The following is a 12,690-nucleotide window of genomic DNA, read 5'->3' as shown; positions in this document are numbered from 1 at the left end:
CTTGAGCCCAGGGATTCAAGACAAGCATTGGCAACATGGCAAAACCCCTTCTCTACCAAAAATGCAAAAATTAGCCTGTCTCATAACCTGGTCTCTAAATAAACAAATAAATAGGCCAGGCTCAGTGGCTAACACCTGTAATCCCAGCACTTTGGGAGGCCGAGGTCAGGAGTTCGAGACCAACCTGACCAACAGGGTGAAACCCTATGTCTACTGAAAATACAAAAAATTAGCCAGGCTTGGTGGTGTGCACCTGTAATCCCAGCTACTGGGGAGGCTGAGGCAGGAGAATCACTTGAGCCACGAGATGAAGGTTGTGATGAGCTGAGATTGTGCCACGGCACTCCAGCCTGGGCGACGGAGTAAGACTTCATCTCAAAAAAAAAAAAAAATATATGCTGTTTATTTTTCTAAGATAAATGTAATTATTAATGTAAATAATATAGATCCTCAAATAGCTCTGAATTCTGAAGCCATAGTGATAGAGTGCCTTTAATTATTTTGGAGATGGGGTATTAGAGGACAATAGTTGATTTGGGGGGGTTGTGGGGTGTGTATGTGTGTGTTGTTTTTTTGGAGACAGGCTCTCATTCTGTCACCCAGGCTGGAGTCCAGTGGCACTATCACAGTTCATTATAATCTCAAACTCCTGAGCTCAAGCAGTCCTCCCACCTCAGCCTCCCAAGTAGCTAGGATTACAAGCACACAACCACCACACCTGACTAATTTGTTAAAAAAAAAAAAAAAAATTTCACTCTGTCCCCAGGCTGGAGTGCACTGGAGTGATCTTGGCTCACTACAACCTCTACCTCCCGGTTCAAGTGATTCTCCACCTCAGCTTCCTGAGTAGGTGGGATTACAGGCGCACTCCATCAAGCCCAGCTAATTTTTGTATTTTAGTAGAGGCGGGGTTTCACCATGTTGGCCAGGCTGGTGTCAAACTCCCAGTCTCAGGTGATCCACCCACGGTGGCCTCCCAAAGTGCTGGGATTACAGGTGCAAGCCACAGTCCAGCCTAATTTATAAATCTTTTGTAGAGACAGCATCTTGCTATGTTGCTCAGGCTTGTCTCAAACTCCTGGGCTCAAACAGTTCTCCCGCCTCAGCCTCCCAGAGTGTTGGGATCTCAGGCATGAGCCACCACGCCTGGCCCGGTTACTGATTTTGGACAGTCCATAACTCACTCCTTCCCTTCTGTCTGTTGAGAAAAGGAGTTGTGGTAGCCTTTGTACCTAAAGGTGAATTGTCGGTTTACTTTTCCCTGTGCTATAACCAAAGACTAACAGTGAATCTTGCTACCCCTTCAACTGACAATGAAAGGAAGCAAGCAAAGAGTAGCATGTCCTCTTGGGAGAAAACACTGCATTTATCCAAGAGGAAAGTTAGATTTTTCTTTTCTCATAAAATAACACTTGTCATTGAGCAATCAGAATTCTGAAAATCTGAAAACATCTCCCTCCAGGAAGAAGCACATGCCCCTAAATCATAGGCTCAATAAAGCTAGCCAACAATTAGCCAAAGATTACATGCAATCCACTGGTTGGTTTGTTTAGTAACAGAAGGAAAGGAAGACTCATCTAGAGTCTAAAAGACAACAAGGGGCTGGGTAGAGAAAGAAAGCTGAGTCTGTAGTGTGTAAATGGAGAGGAAGAGTGTTGAAAAGATAGCTGTATGAGCTGTTAACACTGATGTGTGTTCAGACAAGGTTCGGAACTGTGTGGACAAGGGTAGGATGTTGTCTTAGCCACACTAAAAGGACCTCAGAAAAATATTCTCTGCCACCCTGCAAGATTTCAGAATACCTTCGGTGGAAGAAGTATCTAAATTATTTATTATTAGACATTAAGCTTCAGGAAGGCAGGGACCATTTCTTATTTTCCTTAATGTCTAGTATTCAGCACAATGTCTAGAATTTTCTAGTAACCAAACGTTTATTAAGTCAGCATTATTTTAGATGCAGACATGGGAATATACTCTTGTTTCTGAGACTATAAAGCATCTGTAGACGATATAACTGATTCATAATAATGATCCTGATATTTATGAAAGGCTTGTTAACATTTCTTGTAGTCTGTAGATGGACTTTTTTTTTTTTTTTTTTTTAAACGGAGTCTTGCTTTTGTCGCCAGGCTGGAGTGCAGTGGCGCAATCTCGGCTCCTGGGTTCAAACGATTCTTCTGCCTCAGCCTCCCGAGTAGATGGGACCACAGGCGCGTGCCACCACACCTGGTTAATTTTTTTGTATTTTTAGTAGAGACGGGGTTTCACCAAGTTGGCCAGGATGGTCTCAATCTCTTGACCTTGTGATCCGCCCACCTCGGCCTCCCAAAGTGCTGGGATTACAGGCATGAGCCACCGTGCCCAGCCGATGGACTCTTTCTAAATTCTATCTATACATGCCAGTTTTAAAGTGTTTAGAAAAGTTTATGCTGGCCAGGCACGGTGGCTCATGCCTGTAATCTCAGCACTTTGGGAGGTCGAGGCGGGCAGATCACAAGATGAAGAGATCGAGACCACCCTGGCCAACATGGTGAAACCCCGTCTCTACTAAAAATGCAAAAATTAGCTGGGTATGATGGCACACACCTGTAGTCCCAGCTACTCAGGAGGCTGACGCAGGAGAATCACTTGAACCTGGGAGGCGGAGGTTGCAGTGAGCTGAGAACATGCCACTGTACTCCAGCCTGGCGACAGAGTGAGACTCCGTCTCAAAAAAAAAGAAAGAAAGAAAAGTTTATGCTTTTACTAAGTAAGCTTCCTTTCTTAAGGATGCTAGGAATAATCAGTTTAACCTCAAATTGGTATTTATCTTAAACTCAAGCAGAGAAGTAACTCTTTCTTCCTTGTCTTGAATTATCTGCCATCCAGTTAATTCTTTGTATTTCATTCTGGGCATCTGTGATACATCCATTTTTATATTTTGACCAGTTTTGATGATCAGTTTTGGTTCATTGATATAGCGCCATCTACTGACAAAAACTGGTAATCATAAGAGGCTTTACGTCTGTCAGAAGTCAAAGAGTTGGGTCTGGGCACTGTAGCTAACCCCTGTTAATTCCAGTATTTTGGGAAACTGAAGTGGGCAGATCACTTGAGGTCAGGACCAGCCTGGGCAACATGCTGAACCCCATCTCTACCAAATATAAAAAAATTAACTGGGCATGGTGGCAGGTGTGAGTAGTCCCAGCTACTCAGGAGGCTGAGGTATGAGAATCGCTTGAACCCTAGAGGCATAGGTGAGCCGAGATTGTGCCACTGTGTTCCAGCCTGGGCAACAGAGGGAGACTCTGTCCCCCTCCCCTAAAAATGTCAAATTTGGATGAAGGACTAAATAAAATAGATTTATAAGGGACTAGAATTTTAACACTGGAAAAACCCTTAGATGTTACCCAGCTTGATGATGTATTCGTATAAATACATCTGAAGTTACCTCAGTTTACTCAGATTCTGTTGTCTTTGATAACTACAGTTCTTTTTTTCCCACACTTATTTTCCAAATTATTGCAGGGTTCCAGTTTAGAGAATTTCATGGTCATTCTGGCATTTTTGTGACTCTTCTTAGTTCTCAGAAATAAATTGGAGGCCAGGTGTGATCGCTCATGCCTGTAATTTCAGCACTTTGGGAGGCTGAGGCATATCACTTGAGCCCAGGAGTTTGAAACAAACCTGGGCAACATAGTGAGAACTTGTCTCCTAAAAATTTAAAAAACTAGCCAGGCATGGAGGCTAGTTTTTTAGCTAGTTTTTAGCTGGCACACCTGTGGTTCCAGCTACTCAGGAGACTGAGGCAGGGTCACTTGAACCCAGGAGTTCAAAGCTGCAGTGAGCCATAATTGCTTCACCTGCATTCCAACCTAGGCAGTAGAGTGAGACACTGTCTCAAAAAAGAAAAAAGTTGTAAAATAAACTAAGTAGAATAAGTTAAGAAGAAACTTGTGAATTGTAAGTTCAATTCAGGAAAGACTGCATAAAGAACAAGGGAACTTGGCTGGGCACAGTGGCTCATGCCTGTAATCCCAGCATTTTGGGAGGCCGAGGCGGGCAAATCACAAGATCAGGAGATTGAGACCATCCTGGCTAACATGGTGAAATCCCGTCTCTACTAAAAATACAAAAAGTAGCTGGGCGTGGTCGTAGGCACTTGTAGTCCCAGCTACTCAGGAGATTGAGTCAGGAGAATCGCTTGAACCCAGGAAGCAGAGGTTGCAGTGAGCCAAGATCATGCCACCATATTCCAGCCTGGGCGGCAGGGTGAGACTCCATCGAGAGAGAGAGAGAGAGAGAGAACACCTTTCAGAACATGGTGTTTTAATCATGCAGAATAATGGATTATATTACATATACATATATGAAAGGAAAAAGTTAAACAGGTGTTTAATAGGACAAGCTGTTTTCCACAGTCAAAAATTCAAGTCCAGTACTTTGATGAAAAGAAAAACATGAAACAGGAGAAAGTTTGAGTCAGAGAGTAATATGTAACTTTGATTCATATGTGTACATTTTTAGGAGGACCGCTTTTCTTTCCCCCCCGCCCTTTTTTTTTTTGAGACAGTATCTCACTCTGTTGCCCAGGCTGCAGTACAGTCATGCAATCTTGGCTCATGCCTGGCTAATTTTTGTATTTTCAGTAGAGACAGGGTCTCACCATGATGGCCAGGCTGGTCTCGAACTCCTGGCCTCAAGTGATCTGCCTGCCTTGGCCTCCCAAAGTGCTGGAATGAGCCACTGTACCCGGCCTTCTTTCAATTTAATACATTATTTTAGCAACCATGCTCTTTACAGATTTTTTTTGTGGAGATAAGGTCTCGCTGTGTTCCCTAGGCTGGTCACATCTGCTGGGATGAGATGATGGCCAGCACACCTGGCCCTAGCTACCATGCTTTATGTTAAAAGGAGTATTGGGAGCCTTTTTCAATTAGAAAGAATGGACATAAAAGTTTTAAATGGATATACAAGAACAAAGAACTTTGCTATGAAGGCTGGGCATGGTGGCTTACACCTGTAATCCCAGCACTTTGGGAGGCTGAGACAGGCGGATCACCCGAGGTTAGGAGTTTGAGACCAGTCTGGCCAACACGTAGTGAGACCCCGTCTCTACTAAAAAACAAAATATATATACGAAAATTAGCTAGGCATGGTGGCACACGCCTGTAGTTCCAGCTTTTTGGGAAGCTGACACAGGAGAATTGCTTGAACTCAGGAGGCAAAGGTTGTAGTGAGCTGAGATCATACCACTGCACTCCAGCCTGGGCAACAGAGCAAGACTCTCTCTCAAAAAAAAAAAGTTTGCTGTGAGATTAATTGGGGCTGTTTTATGAGGTTTCTGGCCGGACATACCAGAAAACATGTGTATTGAGTGTGAGAATAGGTGTAACGCTTCCTGTAAACAACATACAGTATTATAGTCATCTGTCATGTCCCTGGTTTTCTTACCATCCAGATATTATCTAACCAATAAAAGTGCTCCCTAATGCCCTTTTTATTTCCTTTATCATTTTAGCAGCGTCACCCTTTATACCAGAAAGCTGGCGGGCACTATGGGGAAAAAACAAAACAAGAAGAAAGTGGAGGAGGTGCTAGAAGAGGAGGAAGAGGAATATGTGGTGGAAAAAGTTCTCGACCGTCGAGTGGTAAAGGGCAAAGTGGAGTACCTCCTAAAGTGGAAGGGGTTCTCAGAGTAAGTTTCACCTACACAGGTAAATGTGGCCACCAGGTGTTTATCAGGAGTCTAGAGATGTATGAGACCTCCTGTGCTGTGATGGATACAGTGTGGCTCAGTCCCCGCCTTCATGGCTTATTGTTTAATTAGGAATATGGCCTACTGCTTATAATTCAAAGCAGAATGACTTCTCTTTTAAAATTCTTTCATTTGAGACAAGGTCTCGCTCTGTCACCCAGGCTGGAGTACAGTGGTGCAATCACAGCTTGCTGCAGCCTCAACCTCCCAGGCTAAAGCTATCCTCCCATCTCAATCTTCTAAGTAGCTGGTACCACAGGCAAGCACCACCATGTCTCACTTAGTTGCCCAGGCTTATCTCTTAACTCCTGGCCTTAAGCAATTCTCAGACCTGGGCCTCCCAAAATGTTGGGACTACAGGCATGAGCCACCGTACCCAGACCATAGTAATCTCTGAGAAATAGTTTTGTGTGTGGCTATAGACCAATTTAAATTTAGAAAGAAAAGTCATTTGCCTTTGAAGGAAGCAAGTTTCTTAGCTTTCTATTTATATTAAAAAACCTCCCCATTCCCCAAGAAATTTTAGCTTTTCCGTGGACATCTGAGCTCTTGTCCTCTTACAATTATCCTTAGTATGAGTATACTTAATTTTGAGTGGAAAGTGTGACTTGCTGTGCCCCCTGGTTTCAGTGAGGACAACACATGGGAGCCAGAAGAGAATCTGGATTGCCCCGACCTCATTGCCGAGTTTCTGCAGTCACAGAAAACAGCACATGAGACAGATAAATCGGAGGGAGGCAAGCGCAAAGCTGATTCTGATTCTGAAGATAAGGGAGAGGAGAGCAAACCAAAGAAGAAGAAAGAAGAGGTAAGGCTAGAATTAAGAATTTTTACTAGCCCACAATTCAAACTACTGTCAAAGTAGTTTTGTTCTGCTTCTTCTTGGGTATCAGCAGCCATCTTTTAGTCCTGAAATCTTAGGTAGGCTAATGCCTACAAAGTGAGAGCGTATTTTCATAAAGCCACATGATTTCTTACATTTTATCCATGGTACAGAAGCAGTAAATGGAATACTTGCTGGGGACATATATAAGGACAAGTGAATTCATTCCTGTAAAAAATAGTTTTCAATGTTTAATCATTAAAAGGTGTGAGGTGGCTATTTTGAGTTAATCAGTACCTTAAAGTAAGTTTTTTGAGAATGAAAAGATAGTTGTAAACATTGATTTTGCTTGGTTTGTATGTCCCTTCTCACATATGGGAGAATCTCAAGCACTTCAGACATTGATGATAATCACTCCAAAGGATTCTAAAAGCTCTGTTACTTTGAGCCAAAGTATTGGTGAAATGTTGGCAAAAGAGTTTGTTACATTAATCAGAGACACAGGAATGGTTCCAGTCTGGATAATAGTCCCATATAGATAAAATTGTTCTGCCCATCTTTTTTTTACAGTCAGAAAAGCCACGAGGCTTTGCTCGAGGTTTGGAGCCGGAGCGGATTATTGGAGCTACAGACTCCAGTGGAGAGCTCATGTTCCTAATGAAATGGTGAGTCGGCCAGTGGCCCTGTGTGGTGGTTTTTCTTCTCCCCATTGGTTTCATACCAGAGGAAAACAGCTGGACCTTCGAAATTCCAGTCACCCAAGTGTGAAATTGTTAAGATGGCATAGTCCTTCAATAGTGACCTTCAGCCCGACTGCCAACTTGGACTCATGAGTTAAAGGTAGGAGCTCTTAAGAATCTCAGGTCTTTGCTCCTATTTTTAGGAGGTGGGAGAATAAAATCTAGAGTGGAGTTTGGGAAGGGATCACATCTCACTAATGTAAATAAAGGGGGGAAAAAAATGAAATGTGATTGGACCACCCTCTCCTTCTACCACCTCTTAATAAAGATCGGGCTGGCCCCAGAATCAGAAGTTCTGCTTAATTATCAGGGTTAGGAAAGAATTTGTAGTTCTTCCTTTTGTCCTTTGTTAGATCCCTTTCAATTTGTGCAGCTTCTACAATTACAGAATCAGCCAGTAGGGGTCAGCAAGGCTCCTTAACTACTGTCAAGCACAGAGCAAGCCCGCTTTTTTCCATTATGAGTATAAATACTAGTGATAGTAATACTCCGTGAAACAGCCTAATGAAGATAATTATCCCAGCAGTCTCTATAATTTTCCTAGTCTGTCAAAAGAAGGCCATTCTTCCCATTCCTTTGCCATTGAAAATGCTTATGCCTTTTTTCTCCCCTCAAAGTGGATCTCAATCATTGTATTTTTTTTTTTAAGTTAGAGTCTTGTTCTGTTACCCAGGCTGGATTGCAATGGCATGGTCTCAGCTCACTGCAACCCTGTCTCTTGGGTTTAAACGATTCTCCCACCTCAGCCTCCTGAATAGCTGGGACTATAGGCGCATGCCAACATGCCTGGCTAATTTTTGTATTTTCAATAGAGACAGGGTTTCACTGTGTTTGCCAGGCTGGTCTCGAACTCCTGACCTTATGATCTGCCTGCCTCGGCCTCCCAAAGTTTTGAGAGGATTACAGGCGTGAGCTACCTCGCCCGGCCAATCATTCTATTTAAAGTTAGGAAGGAATAATTCTAAGCCATTGCCAATGAAGGTAGCATTCTAGAAACTTTGTCTTTTGAAATATATACACACACAAACACACACACAATGTCTGTGGAGCTTTATCCTTTTGTCAGTCCAGAACTTTCTTTGAAACTCCTGTCTGTACTAATTATTCTCCTTTACAGTATGGCTGGAAAGGCCTAACTTTAGCACCACTGAAAGCCAGAGTCACAACTAGCTAAACCATGCATTCCCTAGGCGGTTACTGGAGCTTGACCCTCTTTTAACTGATTTATTGTTTACCTGTAGGATAAAAGTTCATTTTTACGATGCTCCTTATGGGGTGAGAGAAGTTATACCATGAGTTACTCAGTCTTGCTAGAAGATACTTTTTCTGCGTGCAACCAGTGTGAGTTACAGTAATATCTCCATATTGATTACGATTGCATTCCTTTGGTTGACTCACTATTGTCTTTTTTTTTTTTTTTTTTTTTGAGATGGGGTCTCGCTCCTTAGCCTAGGCTGCTGGAGTACGGTGGCGCAAGCTCGGCTCACTGCAGCCTCTGCCCGCCCCCCCCGCCGCCGCCCCAGGTTCAATGGTTCTCCTGCCTCAGCCTCCCAAATAGCTGGGATTATAGGCACCCGCCAGCTTGCCTGGCTAATTTTTGTATTTTTAGTTGAGATCGGGTTTCACCATGTTGGCCAGGCTGGTCTCAAACTCCTGACCTCAGGTGATCCACCCATCTCAGCCTCCCAAAGTACCAGGATTACAGGCGTGAGCCAACACACCCAGCTGACTCACCACTGTCTACAGGTTAAAATTGGATTTGATTATAAGACCAAGTACATTTTAAAAAGTTACTTTACTGGGGAATAGGGATTCTTATATATTTCCCAAAGTAGCAAATATTTCTAGGCAGTGAAATGACTGAATGTAACTCAGAGGGTGTTGTTCAGCTGTTAGCAAATGGCAGCATGCTTCAGATTCCCATTTCCCTCCCATTCTCCTGGATCCAGTGTTCAAAAACATATTTTATCAGCTTACTCTTCTGCTCCATGGGACTCTGTGGCTCTTGTTTCCTGTTGTTGGGGTTCTGGAGGTTTTGGGTGGTGCTTTGTCAGAGATCTCATCAGGTGTCTCCTGCTTGCCTTATGTTACTGCTTCTCTCTAGGACATTCCTAATAACCTGAAGATAAGAATTTTTTTTTTTTTTTTTTTTTTTTAAATACAGCAAGTTGGTGCTGGAAAAAAAATTAAAAATTAAAGAAAAAAATTTTTTTTTTTTAAATGAGACAGATTCTTGCTCTGTCACCCAGGTTGGAGTGCAGAGAGGTGACCTCTGTTCACTACATCCTCCACCTCCCAGATTCAAGCAATTCTTGTGTCTCAGCCTCCTGAGTAGCTGGGATTACAAGTGCACGCCACCATGCCTGGCTAATTTTTGTATTTTTAGCAGCAATGGGGTTTTGCCATGTTGACCGGCTGGTCTTGAACTCCTGGGCCTGCCCACCTTGGCCCTCCAACGTGCTGGGATTATAGGCATGAGCCACTGCACCCCGCCTAAGAGTTTACTCCTAATTCCCTTATAATGTGTATGATTTTCAAATTTTGAAAACATTTTAAAATTCAAAAAAATATGGCCCCCTCATTTTCTGCCTCCCAGTGTTGAAACAACATTTCAAAGCACCTGGATGTTATGTAAGGATAGCATTTGAAAATGTCAGTGTAATTATGATTATGCAAGAAAGTGTCCATTTTCATTTGCTCTGGCCGATGCCAGATGTCGTATTTAATTCTACTCCAGGGTGGGCACGGTGGCTCAAACCTGTAATCCCAACACTTTGGGAGCTTGAGGCAGGTGGATCACCTGAGGTCAGGAGTTCAAGACCAGCCTGGCCAACACAGCAAAACCCTGTCTCTACTAAAAATACAAAATTAGCCAGGTGTGGTAGCACATGCCTGTAGTCCCAGTTACTTGGGGAGGCTGAGGCAGGAGAATTGCTTGAACCCAGGAGGTGGAGGTTGTGGTGAGCCAAGATCGCACCGCTGCACTCCAGCCTGGGTGACAGAGTGAGATTCCGTCTCAAAAAAAAAAAAAAATCCTATTACAAAGCCCAGATTTCTCCATGTGTTCATATCAGCTGGGATATGGCTTTTGGAAGAGTGAGGTAGCCTCTCTTCCCTCGGAGATTCTAAAGAGTCATGCTTTTGGGGGCCTTTCCCAGATGTTTAGATGTGATCGGTTAAGTCCAGTGACGTGGCTTTTGACATACACAAATCTCCAGAGGGAATTTTCAACAGGAGAGTATCTCTGAGGATGTCACTTGACATAAAGTTGCCAGTAAATGCTGCTTAGACCATGTTTTCATTGTTCCCTGCCTATTTTTCTAAAATTACTAATTATTTTATTTTATTTTTTTTGAGATGGAGTTTTGCTCTCGTTACCCAGGCTGGAGTGCAACGGCGCGATCTTGGCTCACCACAACCTCCGCCTCCTGGGTTCAGGCAGTTCTCCTGCCTCAGCCTCCTGAGTAGCTGGGATTATAGGCACATGCCACCATGCCCAGCTAATTTTTTGTATTTTTAGTAGAGACGGGGTTTCACCATGTTGACCAGGATGGTCTCGATCTCTTGACCTCATGATCCACCCACCTCGGCCTCCCAAAGTGCTGGGATTACAGGCTTGAGCCACCACGCCTGGCCACTATTTTATTTTTTTTAAGATGGGTTTTCACCATGTTGGCCAGGCTGGTCTCAGACTCCTGACCTCAGGTGATCTGCCCACCTCTGCCTCCCAGAGTGCTGGGAGGCGTGAGCCACCACGCCCAGCCTAAAATTACTGTTTTTAAATGCTCTATCCCCTGGCTTATCCAACTTAGGACAGACCACTAGCACCTGGTCTCAAAGTCTCTCTTTGCTTTATTCTGCAGGAAAAACTCTGATGAGGCTGACCTGGTCCCTGCCAAGGAAGCCAATGTCAAGTGCCCACAGGTTGTCATATCCTTCTATGAGGAAAGGCTGACGTGGCATTCCTACCCCTCGGAGGATGATGACAAAAAAGATGACAAGAATTAACTCATCCTGAGTACCAACCCCTGTCACATCTGACTGTGGGTTTCAAGTGGGAAGGGAAGGAGTTCTACTTGTCTTGACACCACAGAGGTGGCTTGAGAAGATGTCCTTTGAAGAGCCAGTATAGTTTCTGTGCCCTGCAGCAGCCCAAGTGCTTTAAAGCCGTTCCAAGCTGTATAGTTTGCACACCCATCCCAGTGGAGGGGAAGGGGGATAAGTGTTTCAAGGCAACCTTTTCTGCACTTTGCTGAGAAAAGCAAAGGGCCTTCTATGAAGGACAAAACTTGCAGAATTGGGTGTGTGGGAGAGCAAAAAAATACTGTAGATCTTCAAAGAGCATCTCCACAACCCACAGCCTTCTTCCCAATAGTGTTAACTCTGCATTTTTTACAGCATAGCATGTGTGTAGTTTTTGGCTAATACTGGTGTATTATTTGGGGGAGGGAGGGATGGGGAGGGGAGAAAGGGAGATGGGTAGCATCATTTTGATTAAATTTGGGGGCCTGAAAGGGGAAATGGTGAAGCAATGGAAAGAACAGACAACTAATGATATGCTTCTATGTCCAGAATATTTTACTTTTCAAAAAAATGTCATTGGCACCATAAATAAGGACTGTGAGAGACTGTTTAAAAGCTGTGAATGTCTGAAACCTGTAAGCCAAGGTGTTCCCTGCCTAAACTTACTGCTGTTCCCCACAAAGGACTAAGCCAGTTCATAAGTTACCAAAGTTGCCATTTTGGAAATGGAAATTGACTGAGAAGGGAAGGTCTTTTATTGGAGAGTATACAGTACAAGCAGATCATTCTGTCTCAGAGGTGCTAATTCCTGAAATTAGAAGACCTTTCTTTTCCAATAACAAAATTATAAATATCAGCTTGTTCATCCAAGCCACTGGCTGAGGTGTTGGGGAATAGGAAGAGGGTGGTAGAAGGAGGTAAGACAGTAGGGAAAGACAAGGGCCTATGCTCTTAGTGGGGAGAACTCTTGGAGCTGTTCTCTTTTTTTGAGGTTTGAACTCTGAAACCATTGGTGGCAGGGTTCAGTCACTGACAGCACAAGTTTCACTGAATTGATTCAAGAGTTGGGTGACTTAAAAAACCTTGGTCCCAGGAGAAGATTAAACTTTCATACTGGGCAGTGGTTCACTTTAAAACACACACACACACTTTTTTAAAGAAATCCTAAGAAGTAACATACCCAAAATGCTCTATCTTGAGTCATGAGATCCATCAGTTCTTGATATCGTCTAGACTTGCATCTAGAGCTACATTGTAAAATCTTTTTAGGCATGTGTTAGATTTCTGTGAAAACTTTGTTTAAATGTAAACTTCATACTACACTGTCAGTTTTTGTCTTAATAAAACTATAGATTTATAATCCCTGA

At 43.3% G+C, this 12,690-nt stretch overlaps 1 protein-coding gene across 1 annotated transcript in view; it reads left to right on the top strand.

Moving 5' to 3' along the window:
• The window catches only part of CBX1 (chromobox 1), a 31,801-nt gene extending 19,111 nt beyond the window's left edge, over positions 1-12,690 (top strand). Inside the window, exons 2-5 of the mRNA XM_064367494.1 lie at positions 5,501-5,677; positions 6,368-6,545; positions 7,131-7,225; positions 11,164-12,690. Coding sequence (XP_064223564.1) covers positions 5,538-5,677; positions 6,368-6,545; positions 7,131-7,225; positions 11,164-11,308 — 558 coding nt within the window. The 5' untranslated portion in view covers positions 5,501-5,537 and the 3' untranslated portion in view covers positions 11,309-12,690. The remainder of the gene's footprint in view (positions 1-5,500; positions 5,678-6,367; positions 6,546-7,130; positions 7,226-11,163) is intronic.

This window comes from Aotus nancymaae, unplaced genomic scaffold, assembly GCF_030222135.1.
Source record: "Aotus nancymaae isolate 86718 unplaced genomic scaffold, 86718_ANA_hifiasm-v0.15.2.pri h1tg000072l, whole genome shotgun sequence".
Classification (NCBI taxonomy): domain Eukaryota; kingdom Metazoa; phylum Chordata; class Mammalia; order Primates; family Aotidae; genus Aotus; species Aotus nancymaae.
The sequence above is the reverse complement of the archived record's forward strand: the minus strand, read 5'-3'. Positions and strand labels throughout refer to the sequence as shown.